General features: G+C 51.9%; 1 protein-coding gene across 4 annotated transcripts in view; it reads right to left on the reverse strand.

Annotated features, from left to right (window-relative positions):
- Window positions 1–1,066: 1,066 nt before the first annotated feature.
- Window positions 1,067–27,206, reverse strand: part of PPP3CC (protein phosphatase 3 catalytic subunit gamma) — a 31,738-nt gene continuing 5,598 nt past the window's right edge. Inside the window, exons 2-15 of one of the 4 annotated variants that reach the window (XM_062015808.1) lie at window positions 18,317–18,514; window positions 17,903–18,027; window positions 12,052–12,163; window positions 10,231–10,376; window positions 9,929–10,068; window positions 9,290–9,367; window positions 9,118–9,212; window positions 8,179–8,304; window positions 7,228–7,305; window positions 6,388–6,414; window positions 5,315–5,396; window positions 4,886–4,983; window positions 2,451–2,480; window positions 1,067–1,299 (exon numbers count right to left, since the gene is read on the reverse strand). In XM_062015808.1, coding sequence (XP_061871792.1) covers window positions 1,130–1,299; window positions 2,451–2,480; window positions 4,886–4,983; window positions 5,315–5,396; window positions 6,388–6,414; window positions 7,228–7,305; window positions 8,179–8,304; window positions 9,118–9,212; window positions 9,290–9,367; window positions 9,929–10,068; window positions 10,231–10,376; window positions 12,052–12,163; window positions 17,903–18,027; window positions 18,317–18,514 — 1,505 coding nt within the window. In that variant the 3' untranslated portion in view covers window positions 1,067–1,129. The remainder of the gene's footprint in view (window positions 1,300–2,450; window positions 2,481–4,885; window positions 4,984–5,314; window positions 5,397–6,387; window positions 6,415–7,227; window positions 7,306–8,178; window positions 8,305–9,117; window positions 9,213–9,289; window positions 9,368–9,928; window positions 10,069–10,230; window positions 10,377–12,051; window positions 12,164–17,902; window positions 18,028–18,316; window positions 18,515–27,206) is intronic. The other 3 variants (XM_062015809.1, XM_062015810.1, XM_062015811.1) reach the window with 3 other exon arrangements.

The following is a 27,206-nucleotide window of genomic DNA, read 5'->3' on the forward strand; positions in this document are numbered from 1 at the left end:
TCTGGGTGCCAGAGCAAGGCTGACGTGCCTGTGGCTACCAAGTGGTTGGGGGTAGGCCTGAGCTGCCCACAGCAGGGAGAGGCCTGTGGGGTGAGCAGGAGCTGACTCCAGAGCCAGGCATTGGCTTCCCCTCAGAATTCAGGCCCTGCACATCTCCCAGAAATCACCAGAGACCGGGGAGAATTGCTCAGCTCTGGCTGTGAGGGATTCCCAGAGGGGTTCCTGACAAACCCCGAGCCCCACCAGCCAGAAAGCAGCAAAAACTGCAACAAAGGGCAGTGCTTCTCCCTCCCCTTCTCATCCTGAGCTTGCTTTCTTCTTCCCTTGAGGCTCCACTGGAACAAACCCCAAATTCCCAAAGGAAAAGGTGGGTGTAAGACCCCAGAGCCCTAAATCCTGCCTGCCTGGATGTGAGCTGGGGAGGGGATCCCAACTGCCCCCAACAAGGAGCCTTCCACACAATCACTTGTTGAAGCAGCAGGTGGAGGTGGGCAAGACAAAGAACCCCCAAACCCCAGCAAACCCTGGGAAGAGAGAGCTGTGAGGAAACAAAACCCACCAAGCAGCCCAAGCCCACCTTCAACACCAGGCCCTGCTTTCACAAGCAGGAGCCAACTCAGATTGTACCAGAACCAAGGACCCAGGTTGCCTGGGACTGTTTCTGTAAGGGGTGGGGGGGGTGACTTGGTTGGTTGTTTTCATCTTTAAACCCCAGAGGGGCTTTTTTGCCCCCCCTCTGGCAGAGAGCTGGGGGGCACAGCACCGCCCTTTGCCCACGAGCCAGCGCTCTGATTGCTAAGTCAAGGTGGGTGTTGGTTTTGTACAAAAAGGATGGATTTATATATATATATTGAACATAAATTAAAAAAAAAACCAACCCAACAAAGCCAGGTCCCTCCCTCCCCATCCCCCAGAACACAAACCCTCCCCTTACAACAGGGTCACCTGTCTGACAGCAAGCGGGATGATGCGCGCGCCTCCGGGTGAAGCTGGTTTCTCCCCCCCCCCCACAACCCCCCACCCAAATAATTAACAATAATTAACAATAAATAAATAAACTGGTAACTTTTGGATCCTCTGGAGGGGCAGGTGTTTTGTTTTGTTTGAAAGGGAGAAGGGGGAAGGGCCTTTACTGGCCTTTCTTCCCCGTGCCGTTCTTGTCCGCTGAGTTGAGCAGGGCGAGGGGCCCGTCGGAGTGCAGCGAGTCCTTGCGCGGCGGCATGCGCTCGTTGATGCGGTCCAGCCCCCGCGCCTCCTCGAAGCTGCGGATCTTGTGCTGAGGGGAAAAGCCACGGATGGCTGTGGGGAGGAGGGAGACAGTCAGCAGGGAGCTGCTGGGTTGTGCTTTAAAAGGGAAAAGGGGAGGAGGGGTGGTGGGGGGGGACGGGAAGCGCGTGTCTGATTTGGGGCCACAACCGAGGCTTCGGTTCTGAGGTCGGAGGTGGGAATTTGAGGACCAGACAAGTGCTCCACGTCCCCCCCCCCCCTCCCCCCCACAAAGAATGGAAAACTCTGAGGAAAAGCTGCAAAAAAACCCCACAAGGACTACAAGGCAAAGCCAACAAGCGACAGGACAAAGACAGCAGCACGACTCCGGCACAGAGCACAGCCCACCACGCCACGAGAGGGGAAGCTGCTAGTCCTGGGATGGCAAACACAAGGCTTCTTGCATGACCAGGAGGCACAAGGGTGGCTCTTAGGAGGGAGGGGATCCCAGTCAGGGCCTGTGGCGCTGGGTCTCACCCCCCTGAGGCTCAGGATGTCATCCTCATAGTGACGAGGGTTCAACTGGTTGTATCACAGGTCATTTGGGGGTGAACCCCAAAACAAAGGGGGTTGGGGTTAAATGCTTTCATGACTTGGGTGGTTTGCAAACAAACCTCCCTTGGTAATGAACAAATTCTCTGTCCAAAGGTAGAGAACCAGCAGGTGAATGGAGCTACTGAGGGGAACATCTCCCTGGGTGCAGAACCTGCTGAAGCTGTCGCTTCTACACGAGGTAGAAACTGCTCCTCGCCACAGGGAAGCTGAGGATCACATGAAAGCCACGCAATCCCCTCTTCCCTGGCTGACTTTGACCCAGATTTCACCAGACAGAGATACTCCAGGGATGAGCTCTGCCACAAAACACTCCCCAGATCACATTGTGAGACCCCAACACACCAGTTTTGTGACACCAGAGCACAAAACCCCGCCTGGGAATGCAGCGATTGCACCGAGCAACAACCTCATGGAGACCAAACCAGACTTCAAACAGCCCTGCTGTGGGTTTCCTCTTTTGATTCCCAGGAGGGACCCAGCCTCCCCCCACTTCTGGTGATGCAAGAGGCAGAAAAAACCAAACCACCCCAGCTGATCAAGCTCTGGGAAATTAGCACACACACACACACACACACACACACACACACAGAGAGAGAGGACTGGAGTCTCTCGGCGGGTTCTAGCCATACCTTCCCGTGCCTCTACAGCTTCTACTGTGGCTGCAATACAGAAGAACAGTGGGCATGCAAAAATGGAAGACAGGGGAGAAAAAAAAACAAAGAAAAAACAACATAAGAGTGAGAGTGTGTGACTGAACATCATGGCAGAGCCCACAGCCCCCCAGCCCCGGGGCAGAGAGGGACATCAAACCAAGAGGGAGGGGAAATTGAAACCAAACAAAGAGGTGAGAGGAGGTGGAGAGGAAGGGTGAAAGGGGACTCCCTGAGCACAGACCCTGGGGAGTCTCCTTGGCTCATGTCACACAGAGACATCCGAGGGAAAGGAAGAGAGAAGCACAGAGGTGGCTTTGTGGCGAGGGCTGACGTCCCACGGCTGGGAGGGTGACAGCTCTGGGCTGAGCTCTGGGTCTCCACCTGCATTTACAGCCCCCCCTTGGCCATTTTCAGAAGGTGAGTTGTGTGGAATTCACCCCCCCAGCAGAACCAGGTAAGGGGACAGTGATCCTGAGCAGTGGCAGCAGCAGGTACAAGGCTCTGCTCCCCAGCCCCTGAACTGCAGCAAGCATAAAACAGGCCCATGCCTCCAATCCAGTCTGGCTTCAGCTCCACCTCCTACAAGTGTTACCAAGCAACAAGGCCCCATCAAGCTGAGCAACATCCCCCTTCCTAAATCCGCTGCAGCAGCTGTCCAAGTTTCTGTAGTCCTTGCCTCAGCATCTGGGAGGAGGCCCTTCCCTGGAACAGATTTCCTACTTTTAGCCTCAAAAAAGCCCCATCTTTTTGTGCTTTGGACACAACAGAAAGAGCACGTGGTCCCTGAGAGGCCATGGAGGAAGAAGGGAGTCGTGGCTGAACGTCTTTGCTCCACATTTGGGGACTTCAATCAAGCTGAGAGGTTGGCAGGAGGCTCTGGGAGGGATGCGGCTCCATCACCCCACTCCATGGCCCTCTCTCTCCTCTTTTGAGGTACAGAGACCCCCTCAAAAAGGGGGACTAGCCCCCTCCCCTCCCTGAGCACAGCTGAAGGAGCATCTGCACCTTCACAGGGAGGCTTCCTGCGAGCAGACGGGGGGAAGGAGAAGGGGTGAGAGGAGGAAGCAGGGAAAGCAGCGTGAGAAGGGAGCGGAGGGGGTGGGAAGCCTGCAGCCTGGGAGGAGGTGGCAGCAGGGGTGGGGAAGGCAGCAGCAAAGGTCCAGCTTGGTTGTGCTATCTGAGGAGTGGGGGGAGATGCACAAATCTTGGCTGTTTTCCTGGGAGGAACCCCCCAGGAGGGGCAGGAGCAGGGGCAGGACAGCGTCGCCACAGCACGACCCGCTCTAGGCTGAGGCACTGTGGGCGAGCTGCCTTCCCACTCAGGCTCTGTTCCCATGCCTGCAGCAGAACTGGGGTGACACAAACCATCCTGGTTGCTATATATGCAAACAGAGAAAAGAAACAAAACCCCATTGATGCACCTCTGAGGGCTGAGAAAGCCCCAAGTGAGGGAGCAACGGGGCGTCCTGCTCCCTCCCAGCAGCGGGCACAGCAACACTGACACGGTGCTCACTCAGCTGCTTAATCAAGGCAAGGCACTCCCCCAAGAAAGGATTCTTTCCAGCCTGCAGGAAAATCCTCCAGCACTGATAGGAAGGGGAAAGCAAGCTGGTGAGATGCCAGCATTCAAAGGCTGGTGGCAGGAAAGGATTAAACCACTAGATTACAGGATTCCCTCTGGGGACACATGTTCCTGTGATAACTCGCTCCCTGACCACTGGCCAGTCTCTGCAAGCACACAGGTCACCAGCTCTGCAAGCCCTCCACACACCAGACAGACCAGTTGGCTGCTGAGGGAGGGAGCAACGGACTTGCCAGTCAGAAAAAGAAACCTCTCAAACCAGATCAAATGCAGAGGGCTGAGAAAAGCCTTAATAGGAAGCAGCCTGGAAGGGTGACCTGCCTTCAGCTAAACCTGAGCTTCCTCGGCCTGGGAGTCACAATTGCACAGGGGCCAGATGGGAGGGGGGTTTGTTGAATGAAGAACAAGCAAGCAGGGGTTTTACTACTCCATTCTACACTCTCAGGCAGCAGCACAGCCAGGTGAAGCAGAGGATGCTCGTCATGCAGCATTAGAAGGGAAATTAACGACCCAAATTGCTCCAGAGACACACCATGGAGTGATGCACATGCTTTAGGGGGGTGCTGTTGGTTGTCTGTCTTTTCTTTCCCCTCACATTCTCCTCCTCAAGGCTATCTGGGGACATCTTGGATAGCTCTCCACGTCCCCACCTACATTCCTGCTTCTTCCTATTTCTGAAGCCTTCCTCTCCCTGGGCCTGAACCATCTCTCAGGTTCCCTGGCACCCTGAAGCACACCCACAGGAACTGACTCGGTGGTTTTGCGGGGCAGCTGGAGGGCCAGGGCTAAATCCATCGAGGGGCTTCAGTGTTGAGTCGTTGGTACTCACCGGTCTGCAGGGTCTGCCTCCCCCCTGAGAGCACTCCCAGGGGCAGGGTACCTGTGGGAGTCAGGCCTTTGAGGGTCAGCACACTCTCACTCTCCTCTCTGCAAAGAAAGAGGTGACACAGCCAGTTACTGTCAGATCAATGCCACAGTCACTCAGGTTCAGGCAAGAGTGGAAACAGGAGTCTGCCCCATGCATCAGAGCCACAGCACAGCAAACACAGCCTGACAGGGCTCAATGTGCCTGATGAGCAGCATTTCTGCTGGCAAAGGTGCTGTTGCTCTGGACTGGGAGTTTCTGAGAGAGTCAGGGCTGCCATGCATAGAGAAACCCCCATCTCGAGCCTTGGCCACCCACCCTGAAGCTTCAGGGTCTCCTCTAAGACTCTTTCCTGCTCACCCAACGTCCCCAAAGCCCCAGGTGCTTCCTCACCGAAGGACTGAGAAGACACGTGCCATCTTCCCAATGGCTCGGATCTTATTCCTGATGATCTCTTTACGGACCGTTGTTCCACCTTAGGGACACAAGACAAAAAACAAACCACCAAACACCAGCATGTTTTAAGCTTTTCCCGCTTTCCAGGCACAGGTTAAATGTCAACATGAAGCATCTGCCTGCCTCCAGGAAGAAAAGAAATAATGGTTTACAGATTCACAGCTACAGACTCTGGAGAGAACAGTGCTGAGAGGATGGTGGTGGGAAGGGCAACACCAACGACACGGCAACACGGACTTAAAGAGGTCTGAAGAGAGTTAGAACCACCAAAGGAAACAGATCGGGGGAAGGTCTCGTTGGAAGCTCACCAGGTTCCATCACACTACACAGGATGTGACACAAATGACTCAGCCATGTAAGACAGGAGTTTTTGCAAAGGCAGAGCACCGGGGAGTGTGGGTGCCGCTGGAGGCTGAGGAGCGCCGGCGCTGCGCTCGCCGCGGGGCGGGACTGGCAGGCAAGCGGCAGCTTTGGCATCCAAGGCACACACAGGGAAGGGCTGGCCAGAGCCTTGCAACTCTGCTTCCACCCCACACAGACACACAAAAGTGAGGTGTGTCGACTCCCCTTCATCTCTACAGGCCCCAAGGTGAGAGAAAAAGCGTGGAGGGTAACTGAAAACAAAGCAAATAAACCCAACAAGGTACAAAACGACCGCAGAGGTAACAAATCCATCTCCTCTCAGCTGAGATTCCTCACGTGGCCCCAGCTACACAGGAGGACAGGACAAGCCAAACCGAGGGGGAGGTCTCACATGCACTGATGGCCCAGCCATGCACTAAGTGGCTGCATTCAGAAGTCAGAGAGAGACGTGACCCAGTCGCTGCAGGTCCTGGAGGAACGCAGGGGGGTTACAAAAAAAAAAGAACCACCAACCACACGGAGCTTGATGTTAAAACTGAAAGGGGATGAAGAGGCTGCCCAACTAGTCAGCTAGTCAGATCCACTCCAAGGAAATCTGGTGGCACAGGCAGTGAAAATTAAGCTGGTAGCAAATTCTAGCTGGGTACCTTTCTGATAGCTTGAAATGTAGTGATCTTCAGGGAGAGGAGACACCAAGAAACAAGTAGATGAAGACAGAGATAGAAGAAACAAATTTAATTTTCATGGGGGGGAGAAAGATAAAACAAAACAAAACAAAACAACAGCAACAACAACAACAAAAAAAACAACCAAAAAAACCAACCAAAAGGCAATGGGAGAAGCGGGTTCAAGTCTGCAGGTGCTGAGGGAAGCAGAGGCACCTCGCTGCACCACAGTGCTGGTCTCTGCTCCTCTGCAGGGCCAACTGTCCTCCACAGCCTGCACCAGGCAGCCCCCCACCGTGCCCCTCTGCATGCTCACAGCCCTGTGAGCTCAGCTTCCTCTAGCTCACCATCTCCTCTCAAGCAATTCCTCTCCCTAATACAGAAACTGCAGCAACTTGGGGTCTTGTCTTTAAAAGCAGGGCTCAGAGCTGCATTCTCCTGTTGGGTTTGGGTGACAGGAGAAGCCACTTTGCAGAGGAGCTCGGGGAGATATTTTGGTGCAGATAATTTGGAATGAGGGGGGGAATAAATAACCACTTGGGAAGCAGTCTCTGTGAGGAGCAGGAAACCAGAGGAGCTGGCAAGAAGCATCTGTGGCAGTGAATGTAATTTCATTTCCCTGTGACTGAACAGCAATGAATAAAAAAAACTCAAACGTTTTCCTACCCAGAACTGCACAAGGTTTGGCCAAAAAGGAACTGGAGACCCTGGCTGGGCATCCAGCTATAAATCAAATGCTAATCACCCTCGAGCTAGCACCATACACCTTCCCCCCTCCCTGCTGGTACCAGCTCGGTCCTAACAGTGGGGATTTGTTTTTACCTTCCAGTGTCTCATCACCATCTGAAATCAGCTCATCATCGGAGCATATGTTGAGGATGTTAACGAGCATTTCTGTGACTGGAAGAAGCACAGACAAGGAGGATTAGAGAGGCCTGGTGTGCATGTTTGGCAGGCAGAGGGGTTTGGTAGGATGAGCAGGACCAAGGAAACCAATTCAAGGTCATTTCTACTCTGGAAGTGGAAGCCCAAAGGCCCTTGGAGCAGTGTGCTGCTGGGACCTCGCAGCAGACAACATACTTTACACCTTCTGCCAAGGAGGTGGATGCAGTCCAAGCACATCACAGATGAACCAGCCATGGGGAGCAGGGTGCCAAGATTCATGCAGAACAGTCTGGGCTTGCTGAAAGTCCCACCTCCCCACCCTGACCTGCACCAGCTGGCTCCAAGGATGTCAAATCTCAGTGGGGAAGGTGGGGGGAAATTCAACCTTTGGTTCCTCAAAGTCAAATAAAGAAAGGCCTTGGAGCCATTCTCCCAACACACAACCCTGGGGTGGAATTTAAACTCCCTAGGAGACGTGAGAATGCTTTTGCTGAAAATCTGAGGCAAAGCCTTGGTTGTATTTTAAGCTGCCTCACCTCCTCCAGAATGAAATAAGCCTTTAAGCTGAAGTGAACACTTCCTTTCTGGTGGGCCACAAGCCAAGGGGAGGATTTCATTTTCCTGTTGCAAACCAGGAGCAGGAGGAACGTCTCCAAACCCTGAGGTGGGGCTACACCACTTCTTTTGGTCAAAGCTTTCTAAACCAGAATGACTTTCACAGGGAGCTTTACCCAGCACTATGCAGATCTCCTTCAACCTGAGCTACTTTCCAGTGCTACCTGATATTACTAACAACACATTTGCTACCCCACGGGACAGGTTTCCACCACTCAGGGTGTTATGAGCAGTCACTGGGCAAGTGGTAAAAGAAACTCAGATCTCTCTTACCCTTTTCCCCCACGAAAGGCAAAGACCATGTGAAGACATCCATGAAGTTTGGAAGCCAGTATGGGTGAGGGGAACAGTTGAACTGCCTGATGTTCATGACGTTGTTTTCGTACTTCAGTACAGCAGCTGGGTGAGAAAAGGGCAAGAGAACACATGTCTGTGGGTTCTGGCAGCTTCTGGGACCTGTACCTGTGCTAACAAACTTTGTTATCAATGAGAGGGGCAGAAGAATTTGAATTGGGAGGAAAAATAACCACCTGGGAAGTGGTCTCTGTAAGGAGCAGGAAACCACCCTGCAGAGGAGCTGGCAAGGAGTGTTTGTGGCAGTGAAAATAGCTTCATTTTGCTGTGACTGAATAGTTGCTGCTTGTGTCTATTTGCTGCCCACCAGCACTTCCAGGTCCCTCTCCTGGAGCTGCTCTCGAGCAGGTCACCCCCAGCCTGTTTACCCACTACATTTCACTAGGATTGACCTTTGCTGTCAGGAGAAGTTCAACAAAGCTGTTTAAACTGATGCACTTCAGAAGTGATGAACACAGAGCCGAGGGGTAAAAAACCCCTACAGTTGAGGAAAGTTCCCCATCACGCTCCTGTGCTTTTAAGGAAGTTAAAAACCTTGCCCACACTGGCAGCTTCTCTTTTATGGCAGCGTTCATCAACAGTGCTCAGCTGTCACATGGCTGGAAATGAAAGCATTATTCTAGGCTTTATAACTTGACAGCTAATTGCCACAGTAATACCTTAAGTCAGAGAACCCAGCCACTTCCCACTCCCCAGCTGCTGTCACTTCAACGTCTAAAGCTCTTTCCCATTTCACGCGTGAGAATGTGACGAGGAGAGGGCAGAGTGGGCAAGGGGAGGTGGAGAGGGGTTTCCTGAGGCTGTGAGGAGAGTGCTGACATCCAAAGAGCAGCAGAGCCCTGGCCTTGCCAGCCTTACCCTTGTTGTTATAGACATCTAGGTAATTTGGTGCAGAGAAGATTGTGATTAATGACGGAAAGCCTGTTGTCTGGCTCTTCCTGTACATTCGGTACCTGAAAAACAGGTCAAGTGTTAAACAGCCTGGGCTTGCTAAGGAGAGCATGAAGGCAGAGCAGGCAACAACACTTACCCAGCATCCTGGGCCTCGTGAGCTCGGATTACGGATAACAAACTATTGTTCTGCAAGAACTCACAAACTGCAGGGTAACTGGGGAACAAAAAGCAAACCCACGTTAGCTCAGAGCAAGGGGGAACAGGCAGCACCCGTGGCCTTGGCTGCAGGAACCAGCCACTTGCAGCATCCCTTCAGGTCGTGTCCAGCATCCCCAAACGAGGCCAGTGGGGATGACATCACTCCAAAATGAATTGCAAAGCATTCTGTTAAGCAGAGCCCTGGTGCCAAACGCTCCCTGTCAGCACAAACGAGGCTCTTTTAGACAGGAAAAGATGATTTCCTAGAGCTCCTGGTACTGCTCGATGCCTGAAAGCAAATCAAAAGGCATCCTGCCAGCTAAAAGCAGCATCTCTGCTGCCTGATGCCACAACTTCATAGAGCAACGTATCCAAAGGGAGCTCAACGTTACAGGAGGAGAAACAACAAACAGCATCTTGTGCATCAGAGCCAAGGGAAGACTATTTCAGAGCCGAGTATGCTGCAAAGGCCCCCACAGTGATCTGAACAGCAATTTCTCTCCCTAAACACCTCGGTGTAAGGGGAGACAAAAAGCTCGAGGTCCATCAGAGCCCCTTACCTTAAAACACCTCTCACCTGTAGAAATAGGAGCAGCCTCGAACGGTGTTGTGGGCAAAATGCTCCAGCGTCTTCTCATTGCCATAATCCTCTGATGGGTCAGACCAGAGCAGGTCACACATGGGACCAAAGGCTGGAGGCTCCTTAAACCTGTCTAACTGAAAAAGGCATGCACAAGTGAGGATGCTGGGGCTGCACACACCTGTGGTGTGGACACACAGAGCTCAGGAGCCTCGAGCTGGAAGCCCAGGCAGGAATCCAGCCAACCATTAAGCTTGATTCACGGTAAGCTACGTGAAAGGACCACGGAGGTTACTTACTTTCCTAATGTCATCTAGACACGTGATTTCTGGAGACAGTCCTCCATGAACACACAGAAATTGCTGGTTTAAGAGGGCAGCAAGAGGAAGACAGTCAAATGTGTCCATACACGCGTCATACACTCGCTCCGAATACTTGATTCGACCTGGAACAAGGAGAGGGGAGGCAGAGAAGGGAGAATGGAAGTCATGTACTCATTTACACAACAAAAGACTGCTCAGGCTGAAAGCACAGGTGGCTTTCCTTTAAAGGGGGAAGTCATTCACACATCTGTGATATGAGAAGCATTAAGCAAAGCTCTGATCAGCTGGACCTGACCCTGAAGGTGATGTGGAAACTGTGGCACATCAAGTTGAACTTTGCACTTGTGTATTAGTGAAAATTCTGGCTTGGAAAATGCTTGTTGGACATGGAGATAAAAAGGCTTTGCAGTAACCTGGACATGGTCAAGAATAATAATCTCCCTTCAAGCTATTTGCTAGAACACCTGCACTAAGATTAACACAGCAAAGAGGCTTGTCACTGTCACAGAAAACTCGGGCTGCCACTAAAGCCATCTCATCACTTCCCTTCATCCTGCACCTCTTGACTCAGAGAGTCTTAAACCAGCCCCTCAGCTGCCAGGCAGATGATACACTGGGAAATGCAGCAGCTGTTTAATTTGGCACCACAGTATTACACAATCCTCGAGGACAGGAATTGCCTTTTTGGCTGGACACGAGAGCTCTGAGTCAGGGTTTGACCACGATGTGTGTGTCTTCTCCAGCTGCAGCCCCTCTGCAATATGCTGACGTAGCCAGATCCTCAAGCAAGGTCTGTTCCTTCTGTGGAACATATCTCTGTCTAAAGCAAAGACTGAGTGGAGAGCTAACCTTTCCTCCAGCTTCATTTCAGTGATACTAACAGGGTTTTTGTTCATCTGCGTGCTCTGATGTGGGAAGAGGAAAAGCAGTATATTCTGGTTTCCAAAGCAGGAGGAATAAAAACCCCAGCCCCTGTGGCTCAGATGGAGCCCAGCTCCACAGGAGCTCATCCACCACCATCTGACAAGGACAGTATCCAGCAGAGAGTTGGCTGCTGTTTTCCACCTCACTTCTGATCAAACAGATGTCATTGGCTCTGTACCTATCAGCCTTACCCTGTGTCTAGCAGCATCCAGAGCTGAAGGGCTTAAAGCTTGGATTTATGCCTTGTTGCCTGTAACTATTCCTCAGAGTCAGGTCCTTGAGCAGCTGTTCCCTCCCAGAGAGCTGCACCTTGCTGGTGTACACCTTTTTATTGCTTGGGGGAAATCAGGCTGATGCTCAGAGGTGAGGGGTCACTCCTTCACCTTTCAAAACCATGCAAATGCTGCACCAGAATGAACTTCAAGGTAACGATTCTCCCCAGCACAGACACTTGAGGAGCAAATCCCTTTACTTGCTTCCAATTGTAATCACTGATCCCAGCTGCACAAGCTGGAGCTGAAAAGTCATTTGGCAGTAATTATACGCTGCTGGGCCTGAAAGTCAGGGAGCAGGGGGTGGGTGCAACTGCCTCAGCAGCCAGGAAGGGAAGATGTGCTCACATTTCTTCCATCCACACTCACTCCTTGTAACCAAAAGGTCACATTAGTACCTTACAGGACTTATATATTTGGGGTTTAGTTGGGTTTTGCTTCTAATTAGCAGGAGCTGAAACAGGAGAAGGCGGGGTGGGAAAGATGACAGATTTTTACAGCTCCAGGGCTGATACCACTCACTGCAGCACAAAAATTAAGAGCCACACCTGGTCACAAGACTTTAAAATACTTAAACCCTCTTTACACTGCTGATACTTACATTCCTGCTTAAAGGTGAAGTACTCTGTGAGGTGCCTGCACTCGTGGTTCCCTCGAAGGAGGAACAAGGTTTTTGGGTGATTTATCTTTAAGCTCCATAAATACAGCACACACTGCAAGAAAGGGAAGGAGGACATGGCACGTAATAAAAACCTTTTATAGGGCAATGATCATCTGTAGACTTCACTAAGTGCTTCTGGGAAGACACCCAACAAGCCAAATTCAAAGTGGAAGCCTGATAGAAACCCAGCTCCATAATCGGCAGTAGATCTTGTCTTGGCCAACTCCAGCAGTGGGGGAAAGCCACACTGAGCATTTCTCTATATTAGGCCCGAGTTGGAGAAGTGACAAATGAGATGGTGTTCAACTGAAACGGGCTCTGGGCTGGGGTTGGAGTGGGGGGGCAGCTTTTCCTTCCAGCAAAACCCAAAGCAAACCCAGCTGCTGGGCGAGACGAGCGCTCCAGATGTCCCGCTGCAGTCGGAACCAGGGGCCGTGGAGTAGAGCTGCCACTCATCCTGCCAGGCATTTTATCAACTGCATTCAATATCACAAAGGTGAAGCTTCATCTTCCCCACTGCCACTCCCTCCCCCTTCCCCCAGCTCTGTTTTTCTGCTTACACTACAGTCATGTGAACTTCAAGTTCAAAACAGGAAAAGCCTAGTCAAAAAACAAGCATAGTAAAGCCTGGCTCTGAAGAGGCCTTTCCACATCCCCTATGTGTGCAGCAACACCTGTAAAAGGACTGGCTTTGATGAGGCACAGCCCAAAGTCAAACTGAAACTACCATTTTTTTTAACCAGAGTCCCAGAAATATCTCACAGTGGCTTTGCAAAGAGGCTGGAAAACAAACGTGCTTGCCCTCCTGGGCTAGAGCTGACAGCTACATCAGCAGGTGCCCAGCCTGGGGAAACCTTGTCACATTCCCCTTGTTGGGTCAGAGGGCTGGAAGGACAACCCACAATGACAGCAAGCTCCAAGATCTGGATTAAAGCCTCTAATAAGAGCTTACCCTTTAGGCTGCCAGGCTACAGGACACAGCACACGCTTTGAGAACGTGAACCGTGAAGTCTGTCAACAGTGTGACACTTGAAAACATTGCTGATGTGGTGCACAGTTCTCCAGGAACCAGCTGCTGTGGCATGGAAACCACCTCCAGCACCAAAATAAACCAGTTTCAAGTTAGCTTCCAGTGGAGACACCTTAAGATATCCTGGTTATTGAAACACTGGACCTGCAAGGGAAGCTCCACAAGTCGTTGCAGCGACACACAGGGATCCCCAACACCCCAAGGAGCTGGAGGAACCCCTCGTGTCTGCCTTGGGATTCAGCCCCACACAAAAAAAGCTGCAACAGCCAACTGTGAACTTGAAAACTGGAACAGAAATGAGGCCAGTGGCAGGTGATTTGAGCTGTGGCTAAGGCTAGCCAAAATAACCTTCTGTTGCAGCTGGTAACAGAAGCACCATCCCTAACAATGCCAGTTCTGGTGATTCTGGGATTTGGAGCTTTAATGTCCTGTGTTTGCAACCTAAAGTCACTTTTGTGGGCTAGAAGTGAAAGCCACTGTAGAGGAAACCAAACGACTGGAGAAAGCAACCAGCCCTAGTTGGCATCACTGGATCAAAGCCAAGCAAGAAAACACACACACTGCATCAATAAAGAGGAGGGTCTGAGATGGACTGAAGGTCAGCAACTGGCGTAAGAGAGAGAAAAAACACACTCAAAGTGTTTTGAGGTGACTTGGAAGTGAAGGGAGGGAGTCACTCAGCAGCACAGAGGCTGGAGCTGACGTGTGGGCTGCTGCTGCAGCTCCCTGTGCTGCAAGGGACTACGATGAGTGAAGGCCATTCAACAGCCCCTGTCAGCTCCTGGGGGGCTGGAAGGAGGAACAAGGGAGGTTTCTACACTCACTCACATGCCTCAGATGCTTCCTGGCGTTTCCTACAGATGCCTTTCCCAGAGCTCAAGGCACAGTGCCCAGGAATTGATTACTGTGTGTTTACAATAGCCCAGTAGCAACTCCAGACAATTCTGGCTTCCTGGGCTTAAATCATCTTCCTTCTTACTCTGCCCAAGGGTGTGAGGCCTGAAGCCAAGCCCTCAGGCTCGTGCCCCAGTGTAATTCCCTCCCTGCTTTCACTTGCAAGGGAGAAAGCTCAGCAGGTCATGGTGGGGGAACTGCCAGGAGAATTGCTACCTGCTCCCAGAGCAAAAGCAAGAGAGGCTGCTGCCAAAGCTGCCCACAATGAGCCACAGCACAACCTCCAGACCCGTTCCAGACCCCTTCACCTACAAGCAAGTGACAGGCATGGAGCCTGCCAGCTCCCCCTGGAGTGGGCACAGAAGGAACAGCACAGCAGAACTCCTGCATCCCAGCCCCACAGATCTGCCTTCCCTCGTGCTGGAGGATGTCAACTGGATGTCTCTACTACTCCTCTGGATAAACCAGTGCATTCAATGCTGGTGACACTCCTGGGCACCCAACTCCAGCATCAGGTGAGTCTCATCTCATTGGATTTGAAACAAGAAGCCTGGCAAAGGTGTGTGTGCCATCAGCACTTTTACTGAGACATTTTACTCTTGCCACGGATTCTATTCATGGTCAGAAGAATTGTTTCCCTTTGGAACTTAATCAAGCAGTTCCTTTCAGGGTAATTGGGCAGTTCTGGCTCCACAGACCAGGACGGTCCCTGGGTGAGTACCATGAGCTCAGGCCTCTCGTGCCTGAGGGCTGGGAGACATAACCAAAAGCTGAGAGCAGGGTGAAGGAAGCACCTTTCCCACTTGCAGACTGGCAAGAGAGGCCTTTCATCAGGATGCTGCCTCATCAGCATCACCAAACACGGGCGTTCAGCCCGATTTCCCTGCTGCCCGGCAGCCCCTTCAGCAGCTCTGTGGCCAGTTAGCCTCGCTGGCACAGGGACCTTTGTGGCACAGACTGAAAGCAAATGCTCTGCTGAGTCCTTTTCCAGCAGCCACTGCAGCTTTCACACGGTTACTTCCCTCCCCTCTCTCCCCCACGACTCTTTAATAACAAATCCCCCAACCAAACCATGCTTCCCAGCCTCATTATCCCGACTGGCAATGAACCTTTTTAAATGAGAATTTCCCTAAGCCAGAGGCCCAGAAATAATTTGCTGAAGATATCCAGCTGAGCTGCTCAACAGAGGCTCTGGGGAGTTCTAAAGGTTTTGTCTGAGCCACAAACTGCTCCTTTTTACCTTGGCAACCGAATACTGGCAGTGATGGGGGGAAGCTTGCGAGGGTTATTCTGCCTTAACACCTCCTTGGCCCCCAATTCTGCATCTTGTTTCCTGATTGCCTGCATCAGGATGCAATTATACAATTACCTCCTGTTTCATTCAGTTAAAAGCTCATGGTTATCAGCTGCTCTGGGCAGGCACTCCATAATATCCCCACTCAGCACATGGATGCACAAGTCTGGGCAGTGAAAGCCTGGCCATGGCTCCCTCCACCTTCCCAGTACAGGAAGCACAGGGGGTCCTGGGTGCCTTTCCATCACCTGAGTCTCTGTGATACAGAGATCAATATTCCAACCCCAAAACACTCACAGATCAGCCCTGTCTGCACTTCAGCTGCTACAGATCTGCAGTTTAGAGAAGCCTTTAGAGCAAAAAGAACACTGATGCAAAGACACCCATTAACTCTTTGCTTGCAGCCACCCTCCAGGCCGGCAGCAAACCTCTTGTTTCGCTACAGAAACCAGTTTTCTGCACAGCCAGGTGGGAATCTCTTCAAAGCCATCAGCAGTAGGTGGAAGGAAGAGGCACACATCAATGGGAACAAGGGAATCAAGCCTTTGAGATTCTGCTTTATCAGTGACATTTGGATCAGCCCCCGCATGTACTAATCAAAGCCCACCCTGAGTCGTGAAAGATCAATGTCAGCTCTGTGGGGTAAAGGAGTGCTCAGGGGCTTTTCCCTCTGCAGGAAAGGAGAAGGAGGAGGGTCAAGAGTAGCAGGGAATCAAAACTTCCTGCTCAGAGCTGACAAAGAGCAACTGCCCCAAGGCTTTGAGCCTGAAAACACCTGGGGCTGCCTGGCCCAGGCTCTGAGTCAGAGTGTCAGGTAACAGCAGAGACCTCACGAGGTCTTTCAGACCTCAAAACAACCCAAGATGCCTCTTCCCACCAGCCCTGTTCTTCATGGGGGACTTTTCATCCACCTCCCTGCAACTAATCCGTGCAATCGCAGCATGGAGAGACAAGGGCACCTATCCCCAACTCAGGGACTCGCATCTGCAGATTCAGGAGTAAAATGTCCATGCCAGGCCAGTCAGAGGGTAAGAGCAAAGTGTGGGAGAAGCACTTCCCCACCCAGGATCTGCAAAATTTGTGCCTGGACACAGGACACAACTCCCACTTGAAGGTTCTGTGGTGAATACAAAAAGCCCCTCCGTGTTTTATCTCAGGAAGAGTCGCTGTGCTGTAACATAATCTCTTTTCCAGGTAAATCACTCAAACTGAGGAGCCTGTTTGCACAAGCCAAGTCACTTCAACAAGCAGGCAGATGCCTGTTCCTCCTCTTCCTCCCCAGGGGTTCTGGGGCTCCTCCTGCCAGCAGCACCAGAAATCCCACCAGCCACAACCCCACCTTCCCGAGCATCCGTCCCTTCTGCCCCGGAACCTGCTCACCCTTTGGCTCAGTGTCAGGCTTTAGGGACACATCAAGTGCAGGGCTGGAAGTGATCCAGGATGCTGCTGAAGCACGAGCTGCTGGCAGTATCCTCCTAAAGCCTCTGCAGGATCCTTCAATGAAGCACTTGCATTAACTGCCTTCATCCCTGAGAGTTCCTCCTCAAAACTTAACTGAGGAAAATTTGCAAACCCAATGGTTTGGCTATTCCTGCACTGTGCTCTTCATCATCTCCTCTCAAAGACAAACTACTTACTCTGTTACTCCAGGACAGTTTTCCCACCTCTCCTGCCCTCGTTTCCCCAAATGCCCCGTTACATTGCCCCCACCTGGAACAAAGACTCCTTTTCCACCCAGCTCTGCCTCTCCTAAAGCAGGCAGCTGCAACCCCTCAGGGGTTGCATTTGCTAAGAGCTCTCCCATCCTGCCTGCCCTGTCACTCCCAGGCCTCCACTGAGCCAGCAGCAACCACGGGGATCCATTAATTATTTTGCCCTTACAGAACAACAACTGGCAGCTCTGCCCAGCCCTCGCTCGGTGGTATCCTCGGTGGAACCCTGCCGCGGCGCCAGCCGTCCGGCTGATGGCTCTAAGGTGACTGTTCTTGTGACAAGGCCGCCTGCCACACGGGCACAGCGTGGCTGGGGACACAATTACATGCCTTGGCACTAAACTCCTGGGTCACAGCGAGGTGTACAACAACCCAGGCGCTTTATTGCTCCTTTTCTCCCGAGCTGCAAGGCTGATGCTTTCAGGGGGACGGCAGGGAAGTGGTGACTCAGTAGTGGAGCTCTTTCTTTGCCCTGCTAAGCTGAATCCTGCAAGTTTTTAAACATCTGCTTCCCACTGCCTGGTAGGATCCTGTTGCCTGCAACATACAATCAACTCTCCCTCTTGCTGCCCTGACTGACAGCTACAAGTGATACTAAAACCCAAGTTCAGAAGGCAGAGTTGAGTCATTAACCCCACGGCTGCCGTTCACCTCCGTCACCGGGGGAAGATTCAACCCTCAACCACGACCCTCTCCTGACAAAATCACACCTGCAAATACCTACATCATCATTTTCATTCCATGCAACAACAGGCTGGAGCATAAAATCTGGTGTGGGAAAGGTCTGCATGTGCTGGCTTTGGTTCAAAACCGTAGGTTATTTTAGTAGCAGCACCCCCAGGCTCAACTTTGATTGGTCACCTCTATACTGAAGTAGCCTCTGTCCACGTAGTCTCCCAGGAAGAGGTAGCGGGTGTTACTGGGTGATCCTCCAACTTCAAACAGCTTCATCAGGTCAAAAAACTGCCCGTGAATGTCACCACACACTGAGGGGGGAAGAACAGCACAAAAGAGGGATGGAATTACATGCTAAAGGAAAGAAAGGTCGTGACAGCAGCAAGGAGCAGAGCGTGGCTGTGCTCTGACCCAGCCAACCCCTGCTGGACACTCAGCTTCTGCAGAGACACGTCCCGTTGACACCGGGCAACAGCCTCTGTTCTGAGAGTTCAGGCGGTGTTAAAAGCTCGCTGATGGAAGGAAGGCAGCAAAACAGCCTGAGCTTCCTAGACAGCCCTTCCTTTAGGACTCCAACAGCAAAAAAAACCCCTCTCTGACCTGTGATGGGAGCCTCCACTTCAATCATTGTCTTCTCGTGCCGGAGGATGGCCGCCCCATCGTTGATGATCTTCAGCGCCGCGTCCTCTTCCAGGCGCCCTTCCTTTACCAAGTGGCTCTTCAAGACGTCAAGCCTGGGCTTCCCATCCTCAAACACCTCCTTCAGAGTGAGCCGCTGCGTGGGAGGGAACGGGACAGCTGGAAAGGGAAGTGGGGAAGTTAGCAGCACGTCTCTTTGGGGAGGGGAAAAAAAGCAGCGTTACAGTCTTTTCAGCAGGAGGCTCTCGTTCCAAGCTTCAAGACAAGCACACACTCAAGAAACATACTCTCACTGAAATGATGCTCTCAAGTACAGAGAGAGGAAAAGCTGTGCTGCAACTGAAGCCACCCCTCAGCATGTTTCCAAAGGCACCGTGTGCAGACTCAAAGCCATATGCACCCGCCGAAAACGCCGTCGCCAAAGCTGGCTCCCGGCTCGCTGGGGACGTTTGTCATCACCATGCTGCACTAAAGCAGGGCTGCATGCAAGTATCAGCAAAGGCAGGAGGAGAAAAAAACCCTCACTCCAGACCCAGGAACCAACAACAAAGGTAGAAAGACTCATATGGAACATTCAGTGCCCACAAAGCCACTATTACCAGGCTACGGTCTTGCACCTCTCAGTACAGCCCACCTCATAAAGCTTGACCCCAGTCACTGCAATTGCTAAATCCTGACGGAATCCCACGTTTCAGGGCCTCATCTGTTTGCAACACATTCCCTGGTTTTTAACTCTAGATGGAAAACCATCCCATCAAAAGCCACAGTGGAGACTATTGTGGTGAGAAGGTGACCTCTAGCAGAATGGTGACAAGTGAGAACCATCCCGTTTCCTCATCTGCCTTCTCCTGGGCCTGGCTAGATCAAAAAAGAGATGGAGAACACGTGGCACCTGCAGGATATTTAAATTGTCTTGACTTAGAACCCTGGATGTTTGGGGGGAAAAAGGAGAGAAAAACTAGACATTGAAATCAAACAGCCCCAAACGTGGGGCTCAGCTGCTGGTGTCTCCCGGGCCCCACAGAGTGATTTGGTCCATCTCAGGTCTCAGAGACCACTTCCCTGTCAAAACACCTTTAGCCAGGGTCTCCTAAGCCCTTTCAACACTCCCAGGAGTGAGTCCTGATGAGGGTGTGACCGTGCAGGATGGGTTTTGCTTTGGGGTGCTGCCACTCCCAAGAAAAGCCTCTGACCCTGCTGCCACTCACCGTCCCAGCTGTAAGGACGTAACACACCTCTGTCTGTAACACACTTTGGGTCAAGATCCCCCAGCTAGCCCAAAATCTAGAAGGCAATTCAGGCCTTTCTCCAGCCCTTTTTCAGTGATTGTGGTGCCAGCCTGCTTCTGAGTAAGCAGTGCCTCCAACACAGCCTGCCTGTAGCAAAACCCACTCGCTAGATAATGTACCATCGTCGCTTCCACATCTCCTGCTTCTGATGCCATCCTGTCATGTGGTGAAAGACAGATTTGCACTTAACTGCAATTCAGCTAGAGAAGGAAAAGATCTGATATGAAAAGGAGGTGGATGTCCTTACCCATCACCCGGTAAAGACAGCCCATATGCCAAAGTGTGTTGAATCCAACTGGGGAAGAGAAGGTGCTGGTCAAACAGACACAGCCCCCATCTCTTTTAGATGCAAATAGAGCAGCAATTTAGCTCTAAAACCAAGGAGGCAAAGTGAGGGGAAAAAAATAGCAGAGGCTGCACAAGAGCTTCTTTGCAGCTGAACATAAATTCTCAGCTAAGGTGAAATGTAGGCCAGAGGAGAAGAGGATGAAAGGGGAGCCGGTGCCTGCGATATCGTGGCCTCTTTCATCGGCCGCTTTGCAAGCTTTGCTCTGCCCCACATGCCTTCAACAGCCCAGGGCACATGCAGTGCCTCCCTCACAGAGCTGCCAATTAAAGAGGTTTAAGCATGACCCCTGCTTATGCCAACACAGGCCAGGCAACATCCCCCCCACCCCCCTGAGCTCATCTCTACAGCTAAAGGGGAAAAAAATGAAGCGAGCCCTCCAGTTCCCGACGAGAAACTCGGCATCCTGCAGCATTCTGCAGGTGTTCTGAGGCTCTGAGCGAGGATGGCAGCGGCTGCAGCACAGCAGGAGGGAAGCTGTAGGTCTGGCACAAATGGGGTCTGGAACAAGGGAGGCCAAAAGCATCTGGTGGAAGTGTGGGCACAGGACTCGAGGCAAGGGAGGCTTTGGGAGCCCCGGCTGTTACGTGACTGGAAAATGATTTGTAAGTAGTTGTGCAAAGTGGGCAGTTGTCCCAGAGTCTGCCATGGACTCCACAGGGAGTCAGGGAGTGCCTGGAGGTTAAAGGATGTCTAAGGAGAGAACAGAGAGATAGGAACCCTCCAGTGCCATGTTCCCCCTCCTTCAAACGCTGCCACCGGCTCCGGGGCTACCCTAACAAAGTAAAAAAGCCACCAGAAGCTGGGACTGAAGGTTTAAGGGAGCTGGCACGTGACCACATGAGCGCTGCTGCCCATCACACGAGGCAGAGGAGAGCCACAGAAAGCTCCTGGCATGGTCTGCTTTGCCTTTTCTTGGTAGCCCGAGAGAGGCGAGTTATGCAAGATCCAACATGAGGCTGCGCCGATGCCAGCAGCCAAGAACTTTTATGTAAGTTCCCTCCTGCCTTTGCATGGCTCCACTCCCACAAGGAGCTGGGCACGATAAGGCACCAGCTTCTCTCCTCTGCTGTGCCTGTCTGCCAGCCAAGCTGCAGCCAGCCTGGAGTGCAGGGAGAAAAACCTGCTCCAGAGACACCAGAGATGGCTGCACGTGGCCTGTGCTGTGCTCCCTGCTAACCCACCCCGAAGAGCGACTTCGCAGCTCTCTGGTCCTGCAGTGCTGGAGCAGACAGAGCCAGAGCTGTTGAGCACTTCAAAAAGCTTCCTGAGGGCTGCATGAACAAATCCTCCACAGGCCAGAGAGTCAGGAGAAACACACACTCGAGCCTGAGTGCTGGGGAAACCAAACCCAGCAATGCCCAGGGACCAGGATGAGTATTTAAGTAATTAGTGTTGCCAAAGTGAGTAATCCTGTTAGCCAGCACCACCTGTGTAAGGGCTTTAGTCAACTCTGCAAGTGGTTATCTGATGCACAAATACCCACTTTTGTTTTTACAGATCTGCATTTTTATCCTTATTGGTGGTTGATTCTGTCAGAGTGACAAGCACAGAGGGAGGAAGGGGGCTCATCCTCCTCCTGCAGCCAGCCTGGGCTCACTGACACTGACCTTGGCTCTGAGAAGGGTGGAACAGCCTTTCCCACTTCCTGCTCCTACCTGCAAAATGGGGAGATAACTCCTTATCTCACAGAACCCCTGCTGTGGCCAGTCAGAGCTCCCCAGCAGCACTGGGAGCTCCTCCCCAGCAGCCAGCTCCTTCCACAGGCAACGATTAGTGAAATCAACACATGAAGCCTCCACAACGTGGCAAGGAGCAAACCCTGTGACCTTTGTGGCACCTTCCCTTCACACACAAAACCACGTGTGGCACCCAGTCTAAAGAGGCATTTTTGGGGGGCTGGGTCTTATACATTTTGCAAGGGCATCAAAACTGATGCTCCTGAGAAGAGGCTGCAGTTCCCACTCCACTATCAGGACACGCTGCGTGCCAAACCACAAACAGAAGAAGGTGAGTGCAGGTGAACTTTTGAGGAGTAAAATGGCTTAAAAGGTCAGCCACGCTCGAGGGACTCCAGGAGAATGAAGAGGAGAGGAAGAGCTTTGTTAGACTACAGTGCAAGACTTCATTTGTGGCAGTTTTGCCAGTCCAGGACTCTTGAGAGACTGTGGAGGGTAAAGGAGAGGAGAATCTGACAAAAAGCTTCTTTTCTACCACCAGCTCTACAAAGCCAGAGCATCACTGGAGCAAACAGTGGATTCCTGCAGGAAAAAAGCACATGTTGCATTTCTAGATCCATACTTAAGCTTCACCAGTGCTCTCCCAGCACAGACTGGCTTGGGTCATATCATCATCTGTCTTGCATCTTTCTAAGAAACAAAGCAAAGACCCTCTCTCCTCCCAGGACTGGGGGCAGCAGCAGCAGACAGAGCACAGCTGCTCAATCCACACCTCCAAGAGCCAGTCCCATGGAAGAGAAAACAAAGTGATCCTCAAGTTATTGTTTGTCCATCTGAGAGTCCCTTGGAAGGCTGTAAAAAGCAACAAAGCGAGATCCAGGACTGAAAAAGGAGCAAAGTGCCAGTTGCCTGAAGCGACAGCTATGGCAAAACTTGGGCTGTTCCCTGAGCAAGGGAGGTCTGTGATGAAAAGGAGGTGTCCCCTCCCCAAAACATCACCCAGGGTTAAACATACTTGATGGCAAACCTGAGCTGCTGTGTGAGCTGCTCTGGCTGGTCCTGCTCTGGCAGGGGAGCTGCACTGGGTGAGCTTTTGATGTTCCTTCCAACCCTTGTGATTCTGTGATGCTGGTCTGGGAGGGAATCTGAAGGGCAAGAGCCTGCTTGCTCCTCATCAAATGAATGATATCACAGATGGACAGTTGAACTGATGTATTTTGGGGAGAAAGAAGGACATTTGGGGCAGCCAGCACAGCTCAGACAAAACTAAGGACACGTAGACGCGTCTTCTCACTGCTCAGGTGCACGATGCAAGGTGCCAGTGACTGCACCCTCTCCACCTGTGCTGGGAAGCATCCCAAACATCTGCCTGACGTTTGACAAACCCATCTGCCAGGCCAGAGATGGGGCTGGGGAGGGAACCAGACCTGGCTGGCAAAGGTAGAAAGGTTCAGAGGGAGAACTCTGCGTGGGAGCCATCCGTACGTGCTTTGAGGAGCGGGGAGGGAGCTGCCTCCTGTGTGAGCTGTGCACAGCACCAGCAGCAGCCCAGCCTTGGCTTGAGGGGTTTTTTTTCCCCTCCTCAATTTCCAAATAGCCCAATGTTATTTTTATCAGGCATTTCTATTCCCATTCACACCTAACCTACATTCCTCTATTCAAAGTGGAGGCCAGGGCTCAGATAGAGGCAGTAACCTGGAGGAGTTCAGCAAGGAAAAGCAAGAGCAGGGCCATTGTGTGCTCCAGAAAGCTGAAATCACAGGATGGTGCAGAGCTTTTGCAGTCATTAACAGGGAACAAACCCATGGATGCCACTGCTGCCACCCTGCTTCAGTGCTTCTCTGTTTGGGCATCCAGTCCAAAGGCAAGGCCAGGTTGAACCTAGAGTAAGCTTGGCAGATTCAACTTGCTCTTGGTCCTACTATTTAGTAGAAACTCCCCAATTTTCCATGGAATGATATTTATTTCCTTACAATTATGAACCACACAACCTTCTGGTCACCAAATGCCAAGAAGCCTGTGCTTTAAGAATCCCTGAGCTGGTTTGTGTGGCTTTTGCTCTTCCCTGGGGTGCCTCAGGGAGAGTCTGCCAAAAAAAAAAAGCCCAAACTACCCCAGCTGTATGCTTGACACCAGCCTCTCAAAGCCTGATCCAAGCCCTGACAAATAATCTGGGTCATTTTTCAGTCTGCAGCAGCGCTGGCACAGGCAGCCCGACCCTGCTATGTCAGGGAACTACTGCTCTCTCAGTATATAAGCTCCCAGCACCTGACAAAATAAGGAACTTCTCTCCTCTTGCTGCTGGATTGAGCTCACATAAATAACAGGAATGTCTCAGAAGAGTCACCAAGCAAAGCAAACACCTTCCTCAAAGAAACACAGTGAGAGCCAGAAACAACTCCCATTGCCATCTCTGTCTGCCCTGCTCCAAACTCACACAAGCTCTGTCTGATTCTGAGGGCAGCAATTTTCCTTCCTTGCAATGAAACCCCTGATTTCAGTAGAGGGAAAAGGGGGGAAAAAAGGAGAAAAGTTTGTCTCTCAGCCCTGGAAGAGCTGCAGGAGGATCTGGCCCTGTGCTGAGCATCAGCCCAAACCAACTCCACCCTGTCCCTGTTCACAGGATCTGGAACACAAGACTCGAGGCATCTTTCTCAGTCATTTTGCAGATCTGAATTCCTACAGAATGGCAGCTCCCTCAAACACAGAGGAGCACTAAATGCAGTTCAGAATGCCCCAGTTGCATCCAAAACTAGTCAGAGTTGTGCTGCTGGAGCCGCAACCTCCCAGTGTGCAACTGGTTCAGAGAGGTTGCTCTGATCCTTCCCTTGAGCTTTTGTGCAGGACAGCCAGAATATCTCCTCACAATAACCCTAAAAATATCTGTATTGTATGTGGAATTCTATCAAGCTGAATGATTTCTTCGAAGGGGGAGAGGCACAGTCATCGTGATATTGGAGTCGAATGAAACCGAGACAGACTCAACTGAACCGTTCCCTTATCAACTGCCCTTCGGTCATTCAAGGAGTAACACCCAAGTTTTGATGTCACGTTGACTTTTGGTGACTAGAACCTGGCACACACGGTCTGTGTAGCAGCCAGGTATGTTTCATTCCAAAAAACAACCCCACCTCAGCCCCAAACAACAGCCCCGTGCATCCAAGTGCAAACGCAAACACGCCGTGTGCCAAGCGAGCACGGCCCAGGCCACGCTCAGAGCAACCCCACGCTGCCACAAACGCCGAGTGCAAAGCCAGGAGGTTAGAAAACCATAAGGGCTACCTAAAAATCCAAGCCCATCTGCTCATTTCAGATGCCTGAGACCTTAGAGGACTGTGCCCATGGACTCCCAAAAACTTGAATTGGCGTAGAAGGTAATTAAACTGCTCTGCTGGCAAAACATGCAGCACGGACAGTAAACAGCGTTATCAGGATAGGAGGGAAAAAAAAGAAGGTGCCTTTGCCAAAGTAAACGTCAGCTGCTGAAGGAGGGTTCACCCAGAGAGCTGTGTGCCAAGGTTTGCCACGGCAGGCGAGCCCAGAGGCAGCTGCCAGGGCTCCTTGCCGGGCCGCCGGCCCGCGAGGTGGAGCTGGCACTCTGCTCCCTGTCCGTGCTCCTCCAGGAGCCAGGGCAGATTACATCCCCGAGGATTTAATTACAACAGAGGTGACTTAAGAGCAAGACTGCACCTCAGCTGCCCAGCTCTCGGCCAGGAGACGGCCACAAAAGCTTTCCCTGTGGCTTTTGGTGCCTCTGGGCCTGTCCCACGACCAAAACTGAACCGCAGCTGCAGCCCAGAGCCAGGCACACACTGCAGGGTCAAGTCTCGCTCGTGCCAAAGTGCTCTGCAGCTCAGAGGCTGTGTCAAAACCACACTTGGTGGGCACTGCATTTCCTCAGCCTCCTCAGGCACTAAACATGCTTTGCTCATAGGGCTCATCCAGTTTCCAGCCTGGCTGTGCAGAGGTTTGGCTCTTCACGACCAGCACTGATGCGGATTTGCCTGGGATTGTCATCAAGAGGATCTGTCTGGAGCCAGCCCTCTGCCGAGGACACGGGCTCCTTACATCACCCACTGCCAACTCACCAGCTACTGACAAGGAGAGAACATAAGCCCTCAAAAACCAGCCTGGAAAAAATAACCCAAGTCTCTTCCTCAAGCTCTACAGACTTCCCAGCAGTGCCAAGGGTCTGGATTCCTCAGAAATCACCACTCAAGAGCACTCAGAGCCACAGCAAACATCCTCCTCTCACCAGGCCCATCGGAGGGACGGCCCTTCAGCTGACCCAAGGGGGTCACTGCTAAGCTTGAGTGGGAAAAAGAGAGAAACAAACCAGAAAAAGGCTGAGGTCTAAAGCAAAACAGCTGCAGCTACTTCAAAAAATGTGAGTTCCCCCCAAGGAGCAGGGAGGGGGATTCCTGATGTCAGCAGGCAGGGAAATTCACCACCTGCTTCACAAGGTTCACAGGCTGCCAAGGCGTCATTAGCGCAGACACAGCGGGGTCTTTGTGTGGAAGGCAAATCCCTCACCTGCCAGGGAGCCTAAATCCCACCCCACCTGGCAGGGCAGGGAGGGGGCTCCCATCTGAAAGCTACTTGAAGCAGGAAACAGTTCTGCACCCCTGCTACTTGACAAGCCGCAGCTGGGGATGACGTCTGGAGGCAGGAATCGGCTGCTCCACGTGCCAAACCTGAACAAAATAACACCCAGAAAGACTCGGGCTGCAGCCCTCTGAGAAGTGTTTCACTGCAGCCAGTAAAAGCTGGTCACAGCACCAATGAATAGGAGTTTGGGCACTTACACTCACTGCTGCAGCAAAAACCAGACCAGTTCACACGCCACAGGGGCCTTTGGTTTCCCTTCCCATCTCACACCTTAATGCTGCAAAGCTGCATTTGCACCAGGTCAAAACAGGGCTGGTTAAAACATTTCTTGCACTGTGCTTAACTCTACTGTCCACATTTACACCCAGGTATCACCTTATAAAGCACAGCCAGGTGCCCACGGTCCGGAGGCAGCTGCAAACTCATTAAAATCTCTCCAGTAGCCAGGCTGGAGATCAGCCAGAGCAGCCTGCTTGCAAACCAAAGAGCAAGTCACCTAATGAACAGGCTAAATAACTTCTAGCAATGTTTTTAGAGCAGCCTCATATGCCAGGAGCCCCCAGTTACTGCTGAATTAGCAAAACCAGCCCTCTGTTCTGTGCTGCTGTTCAGGGTCTTCCTCCAAGAAACCTTTGTGACACGTATCTGAGGCATCACCATTGGCATAATGCTCTTGCTGCTGCTTGAGAAGCCATTTTAGCACGTTCACAAGTGAGAAAAGGGAGTATTTTCTAAACCAGGCTGAAGACTCTTAACTGTTGAGACCATTTTCCCTCTGCTTTTCCTGAAATTCACCCCAAACTGCTTGTCTTACCCCAGGGGGGATCCTCATGCACGCTCTCAGCAGTCACTGGAGCAAGGAAAAGCATTTTCAACTCCCATCTTCCAGCCAGCACCATTACCAAGGTTCACTAACAGAGCTAGGGGAA

Source organism: Colius striatus, chromosome 27 (assembly GCF_028858725.1).
Source record: "Colius striatus isolate bColStr4 chromosome 27, bColStr4.1.hap1, whole genome shotgun sequence".
NCBI lineage: Eukaryota > Metazoa > Chordata > Aves > Coliiformes > Coliidae > Colius > Colius striatus.